The 22,211-nt window shown below is 45.6% G+C and overlaps 1 protein-coding gene across 1 annotated transcript in view; it reads left to right on the forward strand.

Moving 5' to 3' along the window:
* LOC103641981 (uncharacterized) overlaps window positions 1–22,211 on the forward strand; it is a 92,837-nt gene that overhangs the window by 42,847 nt on the left and 27,779 nt on the right. The window contains exons 19-27 of the mRNA XM_008665285.3: window positions 5,975–6,103; window positions 6,699–6,897; window positions 6,974–7,114; window positions 7,213–7,256; window positions 7,367–7,450; window positions 16,663–16,731; window positions 16,805–16,881; window positions 17,414–17,483; window positions 17,784–17,933. Of these exons, the coding sequence (XP_008663507.2) occupies window positions 5,975–6,103; window positions 6,699–6,897; window positions 6,974–7,114; window positions 7,213–7,256; window positions 7,367–7,450; window positions 16,663–16,731; window positions 16,805–16,881; window positions 17,414–17,483; window positions 17,784–17,933 (963 nt within the window). The remainder of the gene's footprint in view (window positions 1–5,974; window positions 6,104–6,698; window positions 6,898–6,973; window positions 7,115–7,212; window positions 7,257–7,366; window positions 7,451–16,662; window positions 16,732–16,804; window positions 16,882–17,413; window positions 17,484–17,783; window positions 17,934–22,211) is intronic.

Genomic DNA, 22,211 nt, shown 5'->3' on the forward strand with positions numbered 1-22,211 from the left:
TCACCCTGCTTGTAACACATATAGAACTGTACAAAATGGAGATCTATTACCATTTTTTAGAGTTTGATTCAAGTAAAGTTAATGCTGCTCTTTAGTTTGTGCTTTAGTGAAAAGGCAGCCAATTGCAACTCTAAAGACACATAATGGAGAGATAGTTTTCCGATGACAACGAGACCGATTAAAGAAGGCATCCACACCAATATGCTCTGTAATTGCATGCTTCATAAGATCATTGACAATTGTATGGCTTTTGTATTATCATAGAGAAGACGTGTGGCAACTTTACAAGAATTGCTAAAATCAGTCAATCAGATAACAACTATCGAAGCCATACAATCTCTGCAATAGTAGTAGCAATGGCTCAAAGTTTGACCTCCGTACTAGAATGAGATACATTTGCTTGCTTCTTAGATACATCAATAGTGTTTTTAGAACCATCACCAGCAAGCTTGTCAGGACTGGCTCAAAGGTCACGAGTGTTCGCCTACAACCTGGAGTCCCTGATAAGCACATATGGCGCCTCTCCCCTTCTAGGAAGTACACGAGCTCAGCCTATGCAGTCACCTTTCAAGGCTCGGTGACCTTTGAGCCAAGGGAGCGCATTTGGAAGGCTTGGGCACCGCCTAAATGTTTTTTTTTCTCGAACACGCAGGAGAGCTGCGCATCACTATATTAAGAAAAAAAGGGGAAAAAGAACCCCGAACAGACAGTACAACCCACACAAAAACACAGACACACACACACAAACACACACACACCTATACACACACACACAGAGCCCCACCTGGAGCAGGGCAGGGACAGAGCGTCTGTCAGCTGACAGCCACCCCAAGACTAAAACAGAGAAAAACTAAACCACCCGACTTTGAGCTAGGAGGTAAGAAAAACCTTTAGCCCCAGCCAAAGACCACAAGAGAGCTTCCTCCCTAGCCAGCCGAATGGCCACCACCAAGTTTGGGTGGGAGCCATTGAAGACAACACCATTTCTATGCTTCCATAACATCCAAGCGCCTAAAGCGACCAAAGAGTCAAAGCCCTTCTTACTCAGACCCCCCAACCGAGCACTATTGGAACACCACCAATGATCAAAATCTTCTATGTCCTGTCCTGGAGAAAAGTCCTGTAAACCAAAAGACCTTAGCAACTCAAACCAGAAATGTCGCGCAAAGGAGCAGCCCACCAGCAGATGGTTGATAGACTCATCATGTTGATCACAGAACGGACAAAGAAGCGACTGAGTCAATCCTCGTTTGGCCAATCTATCTGCTGTCCAACACTTGTTGTGAGCCACAAGCCAAAGAAAAAACCGACATTTGCTAGGGGCCCAAGTCTTCCAAATTCGATCAGCCTGCTTGAAAAACACCGAGCCATGAAACATAGCACAATAAGCGGACTTTGAAGAATAATCCCCGGAACTAGAAAACCTCCAAACATGACGATCTTGCACATTGGGCTGCAGCAAGGAATCTTCCAAAAGCTCAGCTAAATCCAAAAACTGCACCCAAAAAGCATAGGAAAGAGCTCCCTGAACATCTTGAACCCAACTCCAATTAGTCAAGGCATCCTTCACCAATCTTCTTTTGGTAACCCTCCTAGGAATAGAGGCAAACACTGTTGGGGCAAGCTCTTGGATGCAATGCCCATGCAGCCATTTATCAGTCCAAAAAAGTGTGTTGAGTCCATTTCCAATCTCAGTATACACAGCAGAATTGAATAGGCAAACCACTTCCTTTGGGAAATGAAGCGAAAAAACAGTCCACGGCCTCCCAGGATCTGATTTCTGCAACCAGAGCCATCTTACTCTAAGGGCCCAGCCAAACAATTTTAAATCAAAAAGACCAAGACCACCCAATTCTTTAGGACGAGTGACTTTACTCCAAGCCAGAGAACAATGCCCTCCCTTGATTTCTTTCCCGCCTTTCCAAAGGAAAGCTCTCCTTAATCTGTCAATTGCCTTGATTGCCCAAGCAGGAAGATCCAGGGCCATAGCCAAATACACAAATCTGGAAGTCATAACTGACTGAATATAAACAGCCCGTCCAGCCTTGGTCATAAGCGCCGCCTTCCATCCGGGAAGCATGACAGCAATACGATCAATGATAGCTTGCAGTTGCGGCCTAGATAGACGTTTTAAGGATAACGGCAGCCCAAGATATTTGCACGGGAAATTAGATAATTGGCAAGGCAGTGATGCCTGCATTGAAGCCAGAACTTCCTCATCACAACGAATTGGGAAAACATTACTCTTCTGAATGTTGGCCTTCAGACCAGAGGCTTCACCAAAAAGTTGTAGAATCCCCTTAAATGCCTCAATATCAACCGCATCCGGCCGAAGAAAAACAACCACATCATCCGCGTATAAAGAGATCCGGTGGTGAAGGATTCTCGAAGAAAGGGGCTGGAGGACCCCTACCGCAGAGGCACGCTGCACCATAAAATTAAGGACATCCATAACCAAGACGAAAAGCATAGGAGACAATGGGTCCCCTTGACGCAAACCCCTCCGATGATATATGACTTCTCCCGGACATCCATTAAGCAAAATCTGAGTTGAGGAAGAGGACAACAAGCCGCAAACGACGTTGCACCAAATCTGCCCAAAACCCAGCCTAGTGAGGACTTCAATTAAAAATGCCCAGGAAACACTATCAAACGCCTTAGAAATGTCCAGTTTGATCATGATACGGGGCTGTTTTTGTTGGTGCAAAAAACGGGCAGTGTGTTGTACCAGCATAAAATTATCTTGAATAAACCTTTTCTTGATGAAAGCAGATTGATTAGGCAAGACAAGATGCTGCAACTGCGAAGCCAACCTATTAGCCATAAGCTTAGACATCAGCTTTGCAAAACTATGAATAAGACTGATAGGTCTAAAATCCTTGACCTTGTCGGCCCCTTCCAATTTTGGAATGAGAGTGATGTAAGCGGAGTTCAGGCAATTCATGTTGGCAAACTTTCTGGCCCAAACACAGGATATTGCAGCCAATACATCAATCCTTATTATGGACCAACAGACCTTATAAAAACGACCTGTGAACCCGTCTGGCCCTGGCGCCTTGTCAAGAGGAAGACTAATGATTGTATTCCAAACCTCATCCGCTGAGAAAGGTCTGTCAAGAGCTTCTAGATCAAATGTGGGAACTCCAAGCTGTTCCAAATCAACCGCAGCCCCCCTATTGATTGCAGAACCAAGCAGATTCCTATAAAAATCAGTGAACAAGTCCGCCTTCTCTTCCTGTGCAGTGAAAACCGATCCATCCTCTGAGACAATTCTAGGGATGAAACTCTTAGCTTTGCGATACCTCGCATGAGAGTGAAACAAAGCAGTATTCGCATCCCCATCCTTCAACCAACAAATCCGAGATCTCATTCGGACCAAGGAGCGCCATAGAGACGCAAGAGCAAGACTGTGCTGCTTTAGATTATTACGCAACCAAACTTCTTCATGAGCTAGACTTCTACTGTCCTGGGCTATGTCGAACTGGTGGAGCAGCTCCCTGGCAAGACCAAGCTGTGATCTAATATGACCAACCTTTTTCTCGCCCCAACCCTGAAGAGCTTTAGCCGTGGCCTTGAGCTTCATGCAGAGAGTGAGCAACGGACAGTGACTAGCAGGAACAGCAGCCCAGGCTTCCTCAACAGCTACCAGAAACCCATCCAATCTTGTCCAAAAAGCTTCAAAATGAAACCGTGGCTTTCCTTGCACAATATCCTTAAGCCCCAGAAGAAGCGGGCAATGGTCTGAATCGAAAGAGGCCGAACTTTGCAGCAGGGCCCAAGGGAACTGATCATCCCAATCCAAGGAACAGAAAACACGGTCCAATTTGACAAGAGTTGGATTATGCTGCCCATTCGACCAGGTGTACTTACGCCCAACCAAAGGCAACTCCTTAAGAGCCAAGTCATCAATCCACCTCCGGAAACTATGCATCATTGGCCTATCCAGATTGGAGTTATTCTTATCTTCGTCTTTGTAAATTAAATTAAAATCCCCAAGGACCAACCAAGGGCCAGAACAGGAAGCACGAATATCTCTCAATTCTTGAAGGAAGGCAATTTTGTCCTGGTTGAGTTGGGGACCATACACACAAGTCAGCCACCACTCCACATCATCAACAGGATGAAAAAGAATTGACACTGAGTGAACATCCACTCTAGACACACCAGACCAGTTAATATGATCTTTCCAAGCTACCAAAATGCCACCACTAGCCCCAATAGAAGGACGAAAAACATAGTTGGCAAAATCTGGTCCAAGCATCCGGATAACCAAAAAACGAGAAATATCCTGCATTTTAGTTTCCTTTAAACAAACCACATCCACTCCAGATGAGACGACCTCAGCTCTTACAGCATCCTGGCGAGCCGAGGCATTAAGCCCCCTAACATTCCAAATGAGAATTTTTGATGGATCCATAAAAACCACTATCTTAAGACGACCAACAGACCGGCAACCCAAGGCCGAGAACCTTCCTCAAAGTGTAGCCCCCACAGCCAACGTTTCTTCTGGAAGAGACCAACCGAAAAGAGAGGCAAGAGCTTGGATCTGCACCTGGGAAAGAGATTTGCTGAAAATGCGACTATATTCATCCAGTGCCTCTTGACTCAGAGCATCCCCATCCCGGATCACTCCCAGAGTCTTCATAATGGTCTTCTTGCTTTTCTTGATAGAAGAAAGGCGCTGGTGACAATCAACCCCGACGCCAGCAACACGCCTGCTGCGCCTAGGAGTAGTCACCCGCCCTCTAGGCAGTTTTTTCTTTCTACTGGGGTTGGGGGCAGGATTCTCTAACACAGCATCGACCTCTTTGGTAATACTGGACAGGAAGTCGGACACCCTTGAGGTTGAAACATCAATAACAGTAGCCGGTGTTTGAGACGGAGAGCTTCCCAAGGCTGTTTCCTCAACCCTCCTCGCTCTTCGGCGCCGCCGAAAATATACTTGAATAGGTTTGGGGCGGAGGAGCAAAGGAGGGGAAGTGGCAGCCACAGGAGACTCCCTGAGAGGCAACACCTCGCAAGCAGCCACAGAACCCAGATTTCCAGCCGCTACAAAATCCTGCTGACTTCCAAACTGAAAGTGATCCTCCTGGCATCAGTAGCCCCTGAACTTGTCAAGGGATGTCATTTAGGTCCACGAACTTTAAAAATGCATTTTTAGGTCCTTAAACTTGTTAAGTGATGTATCAGACATCACTAAACTTATAAAAATGGTGCATCACATGTCCATTTCTAAACCATACCGACCATTGTGGTGTGTCACTTAATAAGTTCAAGGACCTTGAAATATATTTTCAAAGTTTGTGGACCTAAGTGGCTTCCCTTCACAATTTCAGAGGCCGCTCATGTATTTAACTATTTTATTTATGTGCCTAATACAAACAAACCAGAATATACTTTGTGGTTTTGTGCTTGATTTGAAATAATTTTATATAAGTGAAAAATATCATGTGTGAACCCATATAATTTTGTGGTTTAGATTGAGCAGACTATTTTGCAAATACCATACATTTTACAAACAACCATATTTTCCGCGAACAACGAACACCTTTGCTATTCTGTAAAACTGCATGTAACCAGCGCAAACAGTTAGTTTTAAAATTGCACAAAAAAGACAACTAAAATTTTCTGCCAGGAGGCAATCTACTTTTAAATTTCTCATATAGTCGAATCTCTTTTTTCTCGAAAACGCAGGAGAACTGCCTCATTATATTAAGAGGAAAGGAAAAAAATGGTCTGAAAAGTCCAAATACAAAAGTCTCCTAAGGAGGCCAAAAACATAAAAAAACTGAAACAGTCCATCAGACACACACAACCACTCCAACACACTAGACCTCAGGAAGGATCGAATCTCTGAGTTTCTTTATGAAGAGCCGATTTGTTTGTCAGATCCGATTGACTTAACAATGCAAAACATGCCTTCACTTGGTCCACACATTTGGTCATGACAAACATTTGATAAGATTTATTTCAGGTCCTGCTTGGTTTGTCTGGTGTTGTTCTGGTGATGCTTTCAGTTTTAGGATCAATGGGATTCTTTAGTGCTATTGGAGTGAAGTCCACCCTTATTATTATGGAAGTGATTCCTTTTCTTGTGCTTGCTGTAAGTCTTCTGTACAGGACTTACTGTTTTTTTCTTAATTTATATAATGTTCTTTGTTTATGACTTATTTTTATGTTTATTTGATTTTCTTTTAACAGAACTATTTGGTCTTACACCTGAGTTACAATGTAGCACTTTTGTAATTGTTTCTGCTAAAATGTTTGTTTACCATGAGCTACCTCTGCTTAGAATTGGAATCCCATGAAGTAAGAACTATGTAAGAATGTAAGATATTGTATACTCTAGTAACGTGTCTCCAATAACTGTTTCTGAGCCACAACGATGTTTTTGTCTGATTTTACCTCTTATGTCGGCCTTGTAGATCTTTATGTTTGTAATTCTCGCCTTGCTCATGTGATACAGATTACCCACTCATGTTTTATTCATATTGCTTTGTGACTACATTGTGCCTATTCTACTGGAAGGTTTTGGTAGTTGATTGATGTTTTAAATTGGTCACTATTTTGTTCGAGAAATAGGTGATCATGCTACGAATAGATAATCAGAAAGAATTACAAAGTTTGCAGGATGGATAATTTGAAAATGCTAGATTTTCATTTACTATGAAGAAACTGACAGCTGCAATTGTGGTTAGGTCGGTGTCGATAACATGTGTATCCTTGTGCATGCTGTCAAACGCCAACCAGATCAGTCAAATTTGGAAGAGCGGATAAGTGATGCACTGGTGGAAGTTGGGCCATCTATTACATTAGCCAGTTTTGCTGAAGTACTAGCTTTTGCTGTGAGTGCAATCAATCCAATGCCTGCAACCAGAGTGTTTTCCATGTTTGCTGGTTGGTTTCTCTATATCGACCTGGTTGTATCCCTACTTGTCACTTGGGATTTTTCAACCTACTTTATCTTGTGCAGCACTGGCGGTCTTCATGGATTTCCTTCTGCAAGTGACAGCCTTTGTAGCCCTTATTGTATTTGACATTAGGAGGGCACAGGATGGCAGAATTGATTGTGTTCCTTGTGCGAGAATCACACCAAGTACAGGTGCTGGTGATGGTAAGTACTGAACTAGGATCTTGCATTTGCTTTGCTACATGTGGAGTTTTCGATTCTTTACTAACCGTCTCCTTTTCTTACTTCCTTGCAAACTTAAGGTGGCGATGGGCAGAGGCTTCACTTGCTTGCTAGATATATGAGGGTAAACATTTAGGTCTTCTTTTCCTGTTTTTTTATGCATCAGTTTCAGCCATGATTTAGTTCCCAGATTTCTCTCTTTGGCAGACTTTATAGTTGTCCTTTTTGTGATAGGACGTTCATGGACGAATTCTCAGGAACCGAGCGGTGAAGTTCGTTGTAATCACTGTATTTGTAGGATTGACATTTGCAAGCATAGTAAGTTTTCTTTGATTTGCCTTGCATGCATCATGGTTGTTAATAAATCCATCTGTACTTAGAAATATTTTTGACCATCTCTATGGAATATATTATGCATGTTTCAAACTAGTTTCATGTTACAAGGTGGCCTTTCACTACTACAATTTTTGACCAAATGGCTAATGGCACTTCATGGCACCTGCACCAAGTTATGCAAGTGGAATCCAGTAGCATGAGATGATGTTTTCATGGGCTTATCATAGGTGCTTTCGCAGCAATACTTAAGTTAGATAATCAAAAGGCTATGTCGAGGATCAGGGCACTTATGATTTATCCATTGGTTTGAGCATTGTCGAAATTGGAGCTTTATTAAGTCTAGATATCAGTCCTTGCCAACAACATCCTAAGTGCTCTCAAGTATATTTACATGGTTAGGACACTACTGCAAATACTATTGCACGAGAAAACGTTACAAAAGACACTTCGGGGTGGCAAGGGAATGCATGCTGACGACACAGGCAGATCTAAGAAATTAGAGCAGAAATCAGGGGTAGTGTTTTGTAGTGTCCGTGTGTAAAAGACTAGAATTTTCTAATTCTCAAACACTGGTTCTCTACTAGGAAATTTAAGCCGCCAAAGTAACAAATGAGGTCCTAAAGAACATGACCTCCCCCCCTTCACGATTATGCAACTCTCGTGAGTGTTCGAGAAAAAAGTTGTTGCATTCAAAACCAAAGTCCATGGGTTATGTATGGTAACGGCCCCGCGTCGTCCTCCGCTCGGGCGACATGGGTGGCCCCTAAACCCTAGCACCGCTACCCCGCCCCCTCCCTCACCCCTCGCCTTCGCTGGAGGGTTCTACTGGAGGCTAGCGCGGGTCCCAAGGATGGCAGCGATGGGGCTTCCATACTCGATTGGTCTCCTGGAGGACGGCGGCTGCTGGATCCGGTGGGACGTGGTGGGCCAGCTCGACCTCTGCGACATGCACTAGCTGTTTGGGCCACCGTCGCACCGGGAAGCGTTTGAGAGTCCGAGGCGACAGGGCTCGGGAATGGAGGACCATGGCAACAGGCCTGCCGTCATGGTCGTGGCTCGACCGATGATCAGGAGGTTCATGGGCGTGCCCGTGACGAGGGTCCCGATCGCATAGCACGACAGCGTTGGTTTGTCGTTGTCGCTGACGCCATCGTCTAGGCATAACAGTTCGCGGTAGATGGTCAACGATGTGCGGAGCCTAGAGGCTGAGAGGGGTTGGGGCGGTGGCGGTTACGGTCTGGTCCTGCGGCGGTGCTTCGAGGTTGGGTGGCTCAGCAGTGGCCGAGAGCGCGTCGACGTGAGGCGGCGGTGTGGCCCCCTTGAAGCCTGTTGTGGGTGCGCGCGCCAGCGCCTCAGATCCGCTGCATCGTGGCTGCTGCTGTCAGTTCTACCCGGTGGGGGGCAGGTGCTGCCGATGGCGAGTTGCCGACGTGCGTGCCGAATGGCACGACATCTTCGTGTCAGCGACAAGGGTCGCACACGATGACCACGGCTGTGGTAGCGGGCGTTCGGCGCTGCAGTGTGTTGCACGTGTCAAGGTGGTGCCCGGTTCCATGTGCCCAGCCGGAGGGGGTGGCGGCCGCCACAGCTATGCGGCTGTTGCGGCAGCCGGCGCGTCGATGCCCCTCTTGAAGGGTTTGTGCGGGATGTCAGGGCAGCGACAACGACAGAGGTAGGTTGCTTTGACCCGGGGTCTTGGCTTGACGTTGTGCTAGCGGACATCTTGGGCAAAAGCCTCGATCACGATGACGTCCGTGGGCGTCGCTTTCCCTATTGAGGACGTCGCATTCCCCAGCACTATCTTCCATGGGCGAAAGCTCGATCCATCTCGGACATGCGACGATGGCGTCCGCAACGTCACTTCCTGAAGGCGTCGCTATTGAAGTTCGTCTCAAACACGACATCGCCTTTGGTTGATGCTTTCACTTCTCGGCGTCCGATATGCGGGTGGAGGTAGGCACTTGCAACGTGAAGTAGAAGCTGTTACGTCAGGGGATGTGGCTCGGCAACGATGACGTGTGGCGAACCCCTCCTTCGTGGACTGGATTGTTTCGGAGGTTGGGCGAATGCCGGGGGGCGGGGTGGAGGATCAAGATTGGAAGTCTTGTTGGTGAAGAATCGGAGCTGCCTCGCGTGGGGTGTCTCATGGCTTGACAACAACGGCGCACTGCGGTCTTTTTTTCTTCTGTGTCGGTGTTTGGGTGTAGATGTCGTCGAGTTCCTTTGGACATGTGTTACCGTTCTTGGGGAGTCGGAGCTGCTCGTCCCTTGTGTTGAGCTCGACAACGATGACTCTGGATGGGCTCTATGTGTGGGGTTGTTGATGTCTGGGTTGGTTGTGCGCTCTGTGTAGGTTTTGGGCTCGATATTCCTTAAAACTGGGTCAATCCTTTCTTCTTAATTGAGAGACAGAGCTACTTCCATTACTTTCTCGAACACGCAGGAGAACTGCGCGTCATTATATTAAGAGGAAAAAAGGTCCCAAGTGGACCAAGAAAACAAAGTGCCCGAGAAGGCAGCAAACGAGAAGAGGGGTACAAAAAGAAAAAAGAGAAGAACAAAAATAAAAGAAACTAGAAACAAGAGGGAAAAGGGGGGGGGGGGGGACAGCCCCCACCGCCCCATCTAAATTAAGGCCACAACTGTCTAATATCTTTTGCTCCTGCCATTCCCCAAAGCTTAACATCCTCATGAATCTCTTGCAAAATGTTGCGAATACTCGGGGGTACCCCATCAAACACGCAAGCATTCCTTTGTTTCCACAACCGCCAAGACACCAAGATAACTAGGGAATTAAACCCCTTTCTCTTACTATTTGGCACTTTCTGCTCAGCCTTCCTCCACCAATCTTGGAAAACCACATCTGTTATTTCTGGAGCCAAAGGCAGCAATCCCACCTTGTTCAAAATCTGGGCCCAAATGTCTCTAGCAAAAACGGAAGCCACCAGAATGTGTTGTGTTGTTTCCTATTGCTGATCACAAAGAAGACATTTATCAGGATGGTCTAATCCCCTACGAGCTAGTCTATCCGCAGTCCAACACTTGTTAAGGGATGCTAGCCAAATAAAGAATTTGCATTTCTGAGGTGCCCAGGTCCTCCAAATTCGCTCAGATGGTTCAAAATAAATGGAACCAGCGAAGAAACGATCATAAGCTGACTTAGATGAATATTGCCCATTGGCCGTTGGCAGCCATCTATGCTGATCTGAAATTCCAGGTTGCAAATGAATTCCCCGAGTGACATCCCATATACAAAAGAAGCCCATAAGAACATCGGTCGGCAAACTACGAGTAAGGTCCGACACCCATCTATTATTCAGCAAAGCCTCGTACACAGTTATGCTCTTCTGAATTTTCATGGGGATGCGACTCAGGAGAGCTGGAGCAAGCTCACCCACAGATTTCACAGATTTCCCATGTAACCATCTATCAGTCCAAAACAACGTATTCTGGCCATCTCCCACAAAAGAGCAAACAAAGACTGAGAAAAATGCTGCTGCATTTGGATGTACCTGAAAGTCAAAATCTGACCATGACCGTTCAGGCTGGGTCTTTTTAAGCCACATTCAACGCATATTCAGAGACCAGCCTAGCACCTCCAAATTGTGGATTCCGAGGCCCCCCTACTGATAGGTCTACAAACCTTGGACCAACCAACAACACAATGGCCTCCTCTAACATCTGTCCTTCCCTTCCATAAAAACCCCTTGCGAATCGTGTCTATAGCTCTAATTACCCATTTGGGGCAGTTAAGGGCAATCAAATGATAAATAGGGATTGCAGTGAGAACCGACTTAATCAAAGTAGCTCTTCCAGCCAGGCTAATAATAGCAGCCTTCCAACCTGGAAGCTTGTCAGCAATTTTATCAATGAGCTCATTGAAGGAGGATCTCGGGAGTTTCCTAATTGACAGAGGCAAATCCAAATACTTACAGGGAAAAGGCATAACCTTGCAAGGAAAAATGCTCCTAATCTCCACAAGCTCTGGATTGTCACACTAAATAGGAGTCATACTGCACTTGCTCAAGTTCGTGACTAATCCTGAAGCTTCTCCAAAAATTCTAAGGATTTCTTTCACCACAACCACTTCCTCATCTCTTGGCCGCATGAACAGCACTACATCATCTGCATAAAGGGAGACCCTTTGCCCATTTCTGTTTCTCAAGAGAGGCTACAACAGGCCCATTTCGCTAGCCCGCGAGAAAAGTGAATTCAAAACATCCATAACTAAGATGAACAACATAGGAGATAAAGGATCCCCTTGCCTTAATCCTCTTTGGTGGCAAATAAGCTTTCCAGGTTCTCCATTCACCAGCACCCTAGTCGAGGATGAGCACAATAACTTGGAGATAATATTGCACCATCCTGGACCAAAACCAAGATGCCCAAGAACTTCCAGCAGAAATGGCCAAGAAACAGAATCAAATGCCTTGCCGATATCCAGCTTGAGAAGCACTTTGGGGATTTTTTGTCTGTGGATTGCTCTGGCTGTTTGTTGCATCATAATAAAGTTGTCTTGTATGCTTCTCCCTTTTACAAAAGCACTCTGGTTTGGGGATATCAGCTCAGGAAGCATGGGAGCAAGCCGGTTTGCCAACAACTTGGTAACAATTTTAGCAAAACTATGAATGAGGCTGATAGGCCTAAAATCTTTTATCTCTGCAGCATCAGATTTCTTAGGAAGTAAAGTCACCAAAGCTGAGTTAAGAAGGTGCAAATTCGATACATCACCCAACAGAATCCTCCCCATAGTTGTCATGAAATCCCCTTTAATAATTGGCCATGCATGCTTATAGAAGCGCCCAGTGTATCCATCAGGCCCTGGAGCTTTGTCTGAAGGGATAGAATTAATAGTGGCCCATACCTCTGCCTCAGTGACATCCCTTTCCAACTGCTCAAGGTTTCGGGTTGGTATATGAAAAGCAGCCAGGTTGAAAGAGCAGTTCCTTTGCACAGCAGTCCCCAAGAGATTATTATAAAAATCCCACACAACTTCTTGTTTTTCCTCCTGCTCTACCAAGATTCTGTCTGCTACTTTCAATTTGGCAATGAAATTTTTCTTCTTCCTATATCGTGCCTGTTGGTGAAAAAAAGATGTATTAGCTTCGCCTTCTTTCAACCAGCGAAGGCCACTTCTTGTTCTGGCCATAGTGCGCTCCAGGGAGGATAAAGCTAAAGAGTGGAGCTTTAGCCGTCGTCGAAGCCGCTCCTCCAGAGGTGACAGAGCCCTAGAATCCCCTGCAATTTCTAGTTGGTGCATGATTTCCTTAGCTGCTAAGAGCTGATTCTTAACATTGCCAACACTCTGCTGACTCCAGGACTGCAAGTGTTTCGAAAGCCTTTTTAACTTCACTGCAAAACGTTGCAGGGGACAATAGGAACCCACTGGCTGCACCCAAGATTCTTCCACCTTTTCCATAAAACCTTCCAATTTTGGCCAATAGCTTTCAAAGTGAAACAGTCTCCTGCCCTGGGAATACTCATGCAGCCCCAACAGAAGAGGACAGTGGTCTGAAATGAATGTTGCCGAACTTTGCAATACGCAGTCCGGGAAATAATCCCCCCAGTCTGAAGTGTGAAAGACCCGGTCTAAACGAACAAGCGTGAGACTTGCGCGTTCATTGGACCAAGTAAATTTGCGCCCCATCAATGGCAGTTCCGACAGATTTAACTCATTAAGAATACGACAGAATCTACCCATCATAGCCCTGTCAAGGTTGCTATTGTTCTTGTCTTCGGCTCGATATATAAGATTAAAGTCCCCACCAATAGTCCAAGGTCCAAAACATGCCGAGCGAATTGTGCGCAGCTCATTTAAGAACTGCAACTTCTGATCATCTGGTTGAGGGCCATACACCCCAGTAAACCACCAAGGAGTACTAGAAATATGATCAACTTGAACAAATACTGAAAAAGAGTCTACTCTGGTCTGAAGAACCTTACAAGTGTCCCCCTTCCAAGCCACCAATATCCCCCCACGCGTGCCCAGTGCAGGGAGACAAATGAAATGGTCAAACTCACTTCCAAGCAAAGACATCACCATAAAACGGGAGATAGAGGCCTTCTTTGTTTCTTGTAAGCAGACCAGATCTGGTTGAGTGCTAACAATTGTTTGACGAACTGCATCTCTTCTGGCTTTCTTATTAAGACCTCTTACATTCCAAATGATGATTTTGGACAAATCCATTTAAACAAGCGACTAACAACCACAAAAAAAAACTGGAAAAAGGAGAGAAATATGAGCCTCCTAAACAAAATCAGCCGGGGCATCTCCGGCGAGGAGCTGAATGGTCTCCAAGTTCTCCACATTTTCAGGAACAGTCCAACCAAATAAAGCTACCAAAGCCTTGATGTGGGACTCAGATAGTGGATTGGAGAAGAAACGTCCATACTTATCAAGAGCCTAAGTGCTAACAGCCTCTTTTCCACTAGCAATACCCAGCCTTCTAATGAGATCCTGCTGGATATGTCTGATAGGCGCATCTTTGCTGGATTTGAAACCCTTGCTTGCCAGGCGGCTGCTACGACGAGGAACAAAATCCGGAGGCAGCTGCGCAGACCTTCTCTTCTGTGGGGGCGGATGGGGAAGAATGCAAGAGATTGGTTTTGTAACACTAGCAACAAACGATTGCACCGGTGTGGTACCTTGCTGAACCAAAGCTTGAGAGCTGTTGCTGCGATCTATTGTAGGATCAAATTCATCTTGCATCTGATGCTGGCTCCTGTTCTGCCTTCTAGAATAATACTTCAGTGGGGCAGCCTGACCATGGACCAGCTCCAGCGACCCTGCAGCCTGATGAGGCCCTTCATGCGGACTTGATGCATCCCTCTGCTCCAGTGGCCCAACACACTCAAGCAGGGATGAAACCTGAATTACCAAGGAAGTATGTTATGGTCGCTAGATCGATGAGGGATTGGAGAGGGGTATCGATGGGCAGGAACACCGGCCGGGGGCCTCTGCACACGACCGAGAAAGAGGAGGGTTTCTCCCTTCTAATTTTTGCCTGCTTTATTTCTCATCCATTGATTACATAAATAGGCCGGTTGACCGCCCCTATCTAGCTAGAGATCCTTATCTCCTTAAAACTCTCATAAAAACTCTCAACAAATTACTAACTGATAACCTTCCTAGATAATCTCAACTAATCTCCTAAATAATCTCAAATAATCTTCTAATCTTATCTCTAACTATCCTTATCTAATCCCCCTTGGACGACCCATGGTTGCTGCTGCCGCAACCCCTCCGTGGGCCTCCTTAGGCCCTGACACTACACCCCTCCTGGACATGCAGCTCGTCCTCGAGCTGCAGCATGACAGGTGCTCAAAGACCGAGTCTACTTGACCCAAAACCAGACACCTAGAAGACAAGCCTTTTACATCTCGGCTTATCTTATTATTCCTAATCTGAATTTTTTGACCCCATAAGATAAGGCGGACACCCTCCGCGCATTGGACTTGCACATGTGCAGCCACCTGGATCCCATGGACACCATCTGGACGAAAGGGGAGCACATGGATGGGCACCTGGAGTAGGTCGCAACAATAACCAGCGGAGGCGCCCTCGTGGCGACCGATAGTGGAATGTGGTGGCGCTAAATGGTGCGCCCTTGCCGATGACGAGGGGCGTGCCTTCCCTACCGTTGCTGCCATAGAGTTGAAGTTCGTCGCCCTTGGGACATGTACCATGCTCGCACTTGGAGATAGTGGCTCGGTGCCGCTGCTGATGGTCGTCCGACAGGGCGAGGTCGCGCTCCCGTGTGCCGAGGTCAACCGTCACCAAGGCTGCCTCGAGCATCTGCCGGCGCATCTCCCGCACTCTCCGTTGTGCAAGGAAGCCACGAGCAACAGCTTGTATGCCCACAGCCGCCGACGTCTGGAGCCGTGCGGACAACGCCAGCTGGTGCTGTTCATGTTGCACTGCTGCCTTGATTTGTAGCAGCCCTTGCTCAACCTTCTGGAGCGTGGCTTGCATCTCTGCGAGATCAGCCCTTATGTTGGTCCACAAGTCCCCCATCGATGGAGCTGTTGATTGCTGAGCCATGGCTGCCCCTAGTGGCATCGCCCATGGGGACGGAGACGCCGTCAACGAAGATGATGTGATGAAATTTGGTGTTGTCCCTGGGGATGGGCACGCCGTCGTCCAGGATGTGGTGACAAAATTGGCAGGCGATGCTGCCCATGGAGATAGGGACGACGGTTGCCAGGATGGTGTGACGAAGGTGGCATGCGGCGCAACCCATGGAGATGGGGACGTCGGTTGCCAGGACGGCGTGACGAAGGTGACATGCGACGCAGTCTATGGACATGGGGACGCTGGTTGCCAGGATGACGCCGCGAAATTGGTAGCAGAAGCCATGGGATCAGATCGAAACCCAAGCTATCCGATACCAAATGTTATGATCGCTAGATCGGTGAGGGATTGGAGAGGGGTATCGATGGGCAGGAACACCGGCCGGGGGCCTCTGCCCACGGCCGAGCAAGAGGAGGGTTTCTCCCTTCTAATTCTTGCCTGCTTTATTTCTCATCCATTAATTACATAAATAGGCCGGCTGACCGCCCCTATCTAGCTAGAGATCCTTATATCCTTAAAACTCTCATAAAAACTCTCAACAAACTACTAACTGATAACCTTCCTAGATAATATCAACTAATCTCATAAATAATCTCAAATAATCTTCTAATCTTATCTCTAACTATCCTTATCTAATCCCTCTTGGAGGGCCCATGGTTGCTGCTGCCGCAGCCCCTCCGTGGGCCTCCTTAGGCCCTGACAAAGTAAGTTGCCACCACCCTTTTCCTTGTCAGTCATAAATCAACTGTACCTAGCCTGAAGTAAGATGGTGGCAAGCACTTCAAATTTTGGTTTATTTGTTACCAAGTAGCCAATTGTAGAAAATGTATCTCAAAATTAACATCATGCCAACCACCTAGTTACAAAAAATATCTTGCTTCTAAGAGGGTCATTTTCTCTCTTTTTTATTTAAAAAAATATTGCAATCACATTATTAGGACATGTATGGCACTGATGTTATATGGTTTCATGCACTACCTAACCATGTCTTTGATCTAGACCTTTTTCATTGTGATTGAGCATCCTAACCGTTTCTCCTTGTCTTTTATGCATGTCTACATTTTTTCCAAAAGAATCAGTTGTTGAGTTCACTCACCTGTAGTGTTTCCTCTGTTCTAATTAGGCATTATCTACTAGACTGCAACCAGGATTGGAGCAGCAAATTGTTCTGCCACGAAATTCCTATTTACAGGTTTCCCCCTAAAGAGTTTTGAGTTCTTCTTGAGGTGCCTTCCTTCAGATCACTCTGATCATTGTATTTCCAGGATTATTTTGATGACCTTGCAAAGTACATGAAAGTAGGTCCACCATTATACTTTGTTGTGAAGGACTTCAATTACAGGTATTTATGTATAAAAATAGTGCTCCCAAAGTTTATCAAAGAAAAGAGTCACACTACGTGCAAATATACAAAATGTAATATTGACTCTTCCATCTTGCTTAGTTCTTCAAATATGGTCAAGTCACTGTCATTTGTTGTTGGTGTGACAAATGTCACAAATGTTGCATATGATATATGCTTTCTTTCTTATGGAGAAAAAATAACATGCTGAATAACTGAACTTTCAGGTTTCGATCATTCCTGATATGGTCATATAATAACAATAATAGCAAATCTTTTTGTTCCTGATATGCAAAAAAGTTTTATAAAACAAAGTTTCTTATGTTGATTGACATGGTACAATTTAGTTTCTCTGTTTGGTATACAAGTACAATGTGTTGAACTAAATAGGGACGGTGGAGATCCTTAAGGTCGCCGAATTGCACCCAGAACATTATTTTCTCAAGCACACCCTGAAGCTCTTTTTTAAGTTGCATGCTTAAACAGTGGTAGCCATGCTTGATTTATGATTTATTTTTATATTGTTTTCCAGCTCTGCGTCGGTGGATACAAATCAAATATGTTCAATCAGCCAGTGTAATTCAAATTCTCTTTTGAATGAGGTATATTATATTATCTTACTATGTTTTAACAAAGTTATGTTCCAGAATATCTTCAGTAGTAAATTACTCTTAGCTCAGTTTACCAGTGCAATATATATCAGAGATGTGTTTGTTTATTACTCCCTCCATTCTTTTTTATTTGTCGTGTTTTAGTTAAAAAATAAGCTAGCGGGTGACAAATATTCGAGAATGGAGGGTAGTATAAGGTTACCCAGTGCAGGGTGCACACTGCAAACTGAGTATCCGGTACAACAGTTCATTTTGTTGTGAAGATTGCATAACATGGTTTCAATCATGCAGATATCACGACAATCATTATCCCCTGAGACTAGTTACATTGCTAAACCTGCTGCTTCATGGCTTGATGACTTCCTAATTTGGATGTCCCCTGAAGCATTTGGATGCTGTAGAAAATTTGTGAATGGAAGTTACTGCCCTCCAGACGATCAGGTTATACACCGTTTCCTTGCTTGGCTTACCATATTTATTTGGATTTGACCAAAATAGAACTCTTATCTGAATTACTGGAAACTATCATTGTTAGAATATTCTATATGTAGGCAACGTCCATAGTTGTCCAGGATCCTCTTTGTCAGAGGGATTGTCACCAAAGATTGATGTATTGCATTGAGCACTTAGACCCTTTATATAGAGTACATGACGTAGGAGATAAGGCAACTCACTGATACATATAGCAGTATACAAGGCACAATATCTAGACTACCAAATATACTCTAACACATATAGCAGTTACAAGGCACAATCTCTAGACTACCAAATATACTTATACATTTGGCAATCTACGAGACACAATATATAGACTACCAAATATACTCTAAGAAGACAGATGTTGCGACTGGACCAACACTCCGAGAAGGCCGAAGACGGAAGCCCTTTAGTGAAGATGCTCGCGAACTGCAACGATGTAAGAACATGAAGCACATGAATGTCACCGATGTTCACCTTCTCACAAACAAAGTGTAGATCAATCTCAATATGTTTGGTGTGCTGATGTTGGACGGGGTTGCTGGAGAGGTAGACGACATTGATGTGATGTTGTCGTAGTAGACAAGTGTACTTCGTCAAAGAGGAGAGTGAATCTCCTACATCAACTGGTTTAACTAGCTAGCTTCCACGACGCCATTTGCAACAATCCAGTATTCAACCTCAACACTCGACCGAGAGATGACGTTCTGACACTTAGACGACCAAGAGATCAAGTTGTCCTTGAGAAACACAACATAGCCCGATGTGGACCTGCGTGAATCCAGACAACCAGCCCAGTCTACATCTGTGTAGACGACGAGATCGGAGGTAGATGAGCGGCGAAGTGGAAGACCCAAATATGGAGTACCCTAAAGGTACCACAAAATGCACTTGAGGGCAGCCAGATGGAGCTCACAAAGATCTTGCATATGGAGGCACACCTGTTGAACTACAGAAGACACATCAAGTGGTGTGAAAATGAGATACTGAAGAACGACGACCAGACTCCTGTACTGGGTAGTGTCCTCCACTGGCGGCACATAGGCTCCTGACAATTTGGACTTGAGATCAACCAGAGTGGTGCATGGTTTGCAGTCAACCATGCTGACACGCTTGATGATGTCCTTCAGATAGACGCGCCGATGCAGAAATAAACCCTCAGGTTGGCGCTCTACAGTGATGCCCAAGAAATGGTGAAGTGGCCCATGGTCTTTCATGACGAACAGTTGAAGAGCTAAAAAGTATGTAAAAGAAGAATAATGCTGGAAGCTGTGAAGACATATCATCGACATAAATCAACAAATATACTGTCTCTAGATAGCTGGTTCTCCCCACCGGTTCTCTCCCTCTCTCCCTCCCTTCTGATTTGCTTCGTTGTTTTCTGACTTGCTTCTTTTATTATTATTTAATAAAATTTTGTTGTGGGGGATTTTCCTCATAGCTTTTCTGTTAAAAAACAAATATATTGTCTCTGCACCCTGATGGAAGATAAATAAAGAGGTGTTCGACTTAGCCTCGTGAAATCCCAACGTAGCAATAAACGAAGCAAAATAGTTGTACTAGGCTTGGGGTGCCTGCTTAATCCCATAGAGGGACTTATTGAGGCAATAGATTAAGTTCGGATGTGTTGGATCGACGAAACCAATTGACTGAGTAGCATATATGGTCTCAGAGAGCGTTCCATGCAGAAAGGTGTTCGTCATGTCGAGCTGGTGCATCGGCCAATCATGTGAGAGTGCCAAGGACAGCACCATATCGACGGTGGCCGGTTTAACAAGTGGGCTAAAAGTCTCGTCATAGTAAATGTTGAGGCACTGAGTGAAGGTGTGACACACCAAGCGCGCTTGTAGCACTCCAAGGATCCATCAACGTGTCGTCTATGAAACCAAACCCATTTTATAGTGACAATGTTGGCACCACGTGCACGAGGCACCAGGTCCTAGGTCCAGTTGGCAATCAGAGCCTTGAATTCCTCCATAGCCCGGTGCTAATTAGGATCAACAAGGGTAGAACAAGCAATCTTCGAAACCGGTGACGCAGTTGGAGGGGATGTTATGGCCAGAACTAGGCGGTGAATAGGCTGTCGAAACCCACGATTGGCACGCGTGGTCATCGGATGCGGGTTAACCGACGACGTGATTAGCTCAGGACCCATAGGAAAATGTGTCAACAGGGTGGCAGAGCAGTAGTCGATCAGCGGCATCGCGAGTAGATAAGGGTGAGGAAGGGTCGGCGACGGAGAGCGAGGCAAGCTTATGTTTGGTAGTTAAGGAGAGGTTTGGATAGCATGCACACCCGAAAACCTTGAGATGCACATAGGAAGGTGCGGCGCCAAATAAAGCCAGATATGGACATGAAGCGTTGATTGTGTTGGTGGCATGGGGCGAAGTGCAGGGATAAGACATCTGAAGCAGTGCACCATGAGATAGGAAGAAAGTAGAGGAAGCATTATCGAACTCACGCCCATTGTCACATTGGATAGACTTGATGCTGCAGCCAAATTGAGTGGACACATGCAAAGAAATTTGGAAGAGTAGAAAAAGTATTAGATTTTAGGCGTAAAGGAAACATCCACATACAGTGAGAACAATCATCAACAATGACTAAATAGTATTGATACCCCTGACAATTGGAGAGGTCCAAAAATCACAATGAATAAGATCAAAAATATTAGCTGCACATGAGGATGAACTAGCAAAATACAACCGTGTGTGATGATCTAGCTGGCAAGCATGGCATAGCTAATGCTAGTGCTTATGACAAACTTTATTAAACACTTTAGAAACTAAGACAAGGCATTAGGACCAGAATAATCTATACAATGATGCCATGTAGACACTGAAGCAACTAAGACCCAGTGAGTAGCGGAGGCGTGACTGTGGGCAAGTGCCGAGTGTAGAGGGGTCCCGAATTATTGCACCTGGTGATCACGTTCCCGAAAGCCAAATCCCTCACAAACACCAATCGGATCAAACTCTATAGAGCAAGAGTTGTCAGTAGTGAAACATTCAAACAGATAATAAGTTTTGAATAATGTCATGAGCAACAAGAACATTATTAAGGTAAAAGGGGCCGAAAAGCACCGTGTCTCTTAATGAGGTGACTGGAAGCATAGACCTATTATCAACAATGGTAGAGGAAGGAGAATTAATTGAATGAGAAGGACGAAAATTTGTTAATTTATCGACATCCATTGTAGTATGAATGGAGGCATCGGAGTCTACGACCCAATTAGTGATCGCCGGAGGAGTAAAGCCATGGTGCCTAAGGAGTTGGCCAGCGACTGCTAATCCCACGCTCAGGGGTAGGGGGTACCACCAATTGTTGTGGGAACTATGACACTGATGGGAGAAGTGGTGTTGGTGCAGGCGGGAACAAAGTGCTGCTAGAAAGACGAAAGGGTTCTAACGCAGCCAGAAAAACCTACGATGGAGGTTGTATCTGCTGTTGTGTTGATCGTGGTCCGGGCCACATAGAGATAGTGTTGGTCCATGGGTTGTAGAAGGAAGGCCAGTCAAGGGCGCCTCCCGGAACCTGAGCCGGGCGCACCACTTGTGCACATTGTAGAGGAAGAGAATGAACTACTTCCATCGCCCTTGCCCTTCTCCTTCCCCTTGCCCTTGTTTTTATTGCTAGTGGCATGAGGATGGACGAGTGCTACTAGAGGGCGCATAGGACGATGGTGGCATAGAGATAGGAGGTACAACCTGCAGATACTGAGGTCGCACACTAGCTGTGTAGAGGTCGGCGACCTCGCCTGGCATTCCTGAGGTGGCACCAGGTGGTGCCATTGCAGGGAGAAGAGGTGGCACAAGGCTGTTACTTGTAGAGGCCGACTAGAGTAGTGATGTCGAAGGAGGAGGGCATGGCACACACTAGGGGCTTGTTCGGTTATTTTCAATCCATATGGATTGAAGGGGATTGATATGGATTGGGAGGGATTTTGACTTGCTAGGGATTGAAACCCCCTCAATCCCCCTCAATCCATATGGATTGGGGCAGAACCGAACAAGCCCTAGGGTGGCAGCAGCCCGGGAGAGGTGGGTGGTGCACCCTAGAAGGCTAGAGAGGTAGTAACAGTAGAATGGATCTGTTAGGCTCTGATACATGTCAGATGGATTGCCGCCAAAGATTGATGTATTGCATTGAGTCATTTGACGTTTATATAGAGTACATGGCGTAGGAGAGAAGGCAATCCACAAATACATATGGCAGTCCATGAGACATAATATCTAGACTACC

The sequence above is a fragment of the Zea mays genome, chromosome 10 (assembly GCF_902167145.1).
Source record: "Zea mays cultivar B73 chromosome 10, Zm-B73-REFERENCE-NAM-5.0, whole genome shotgun sequence".
Lineage (NCBI taxonomy): Eukaryota > Viridiplantae > Streptophyta > Magnoliopsida > Poales > Poaceae > Zea > Zea mays.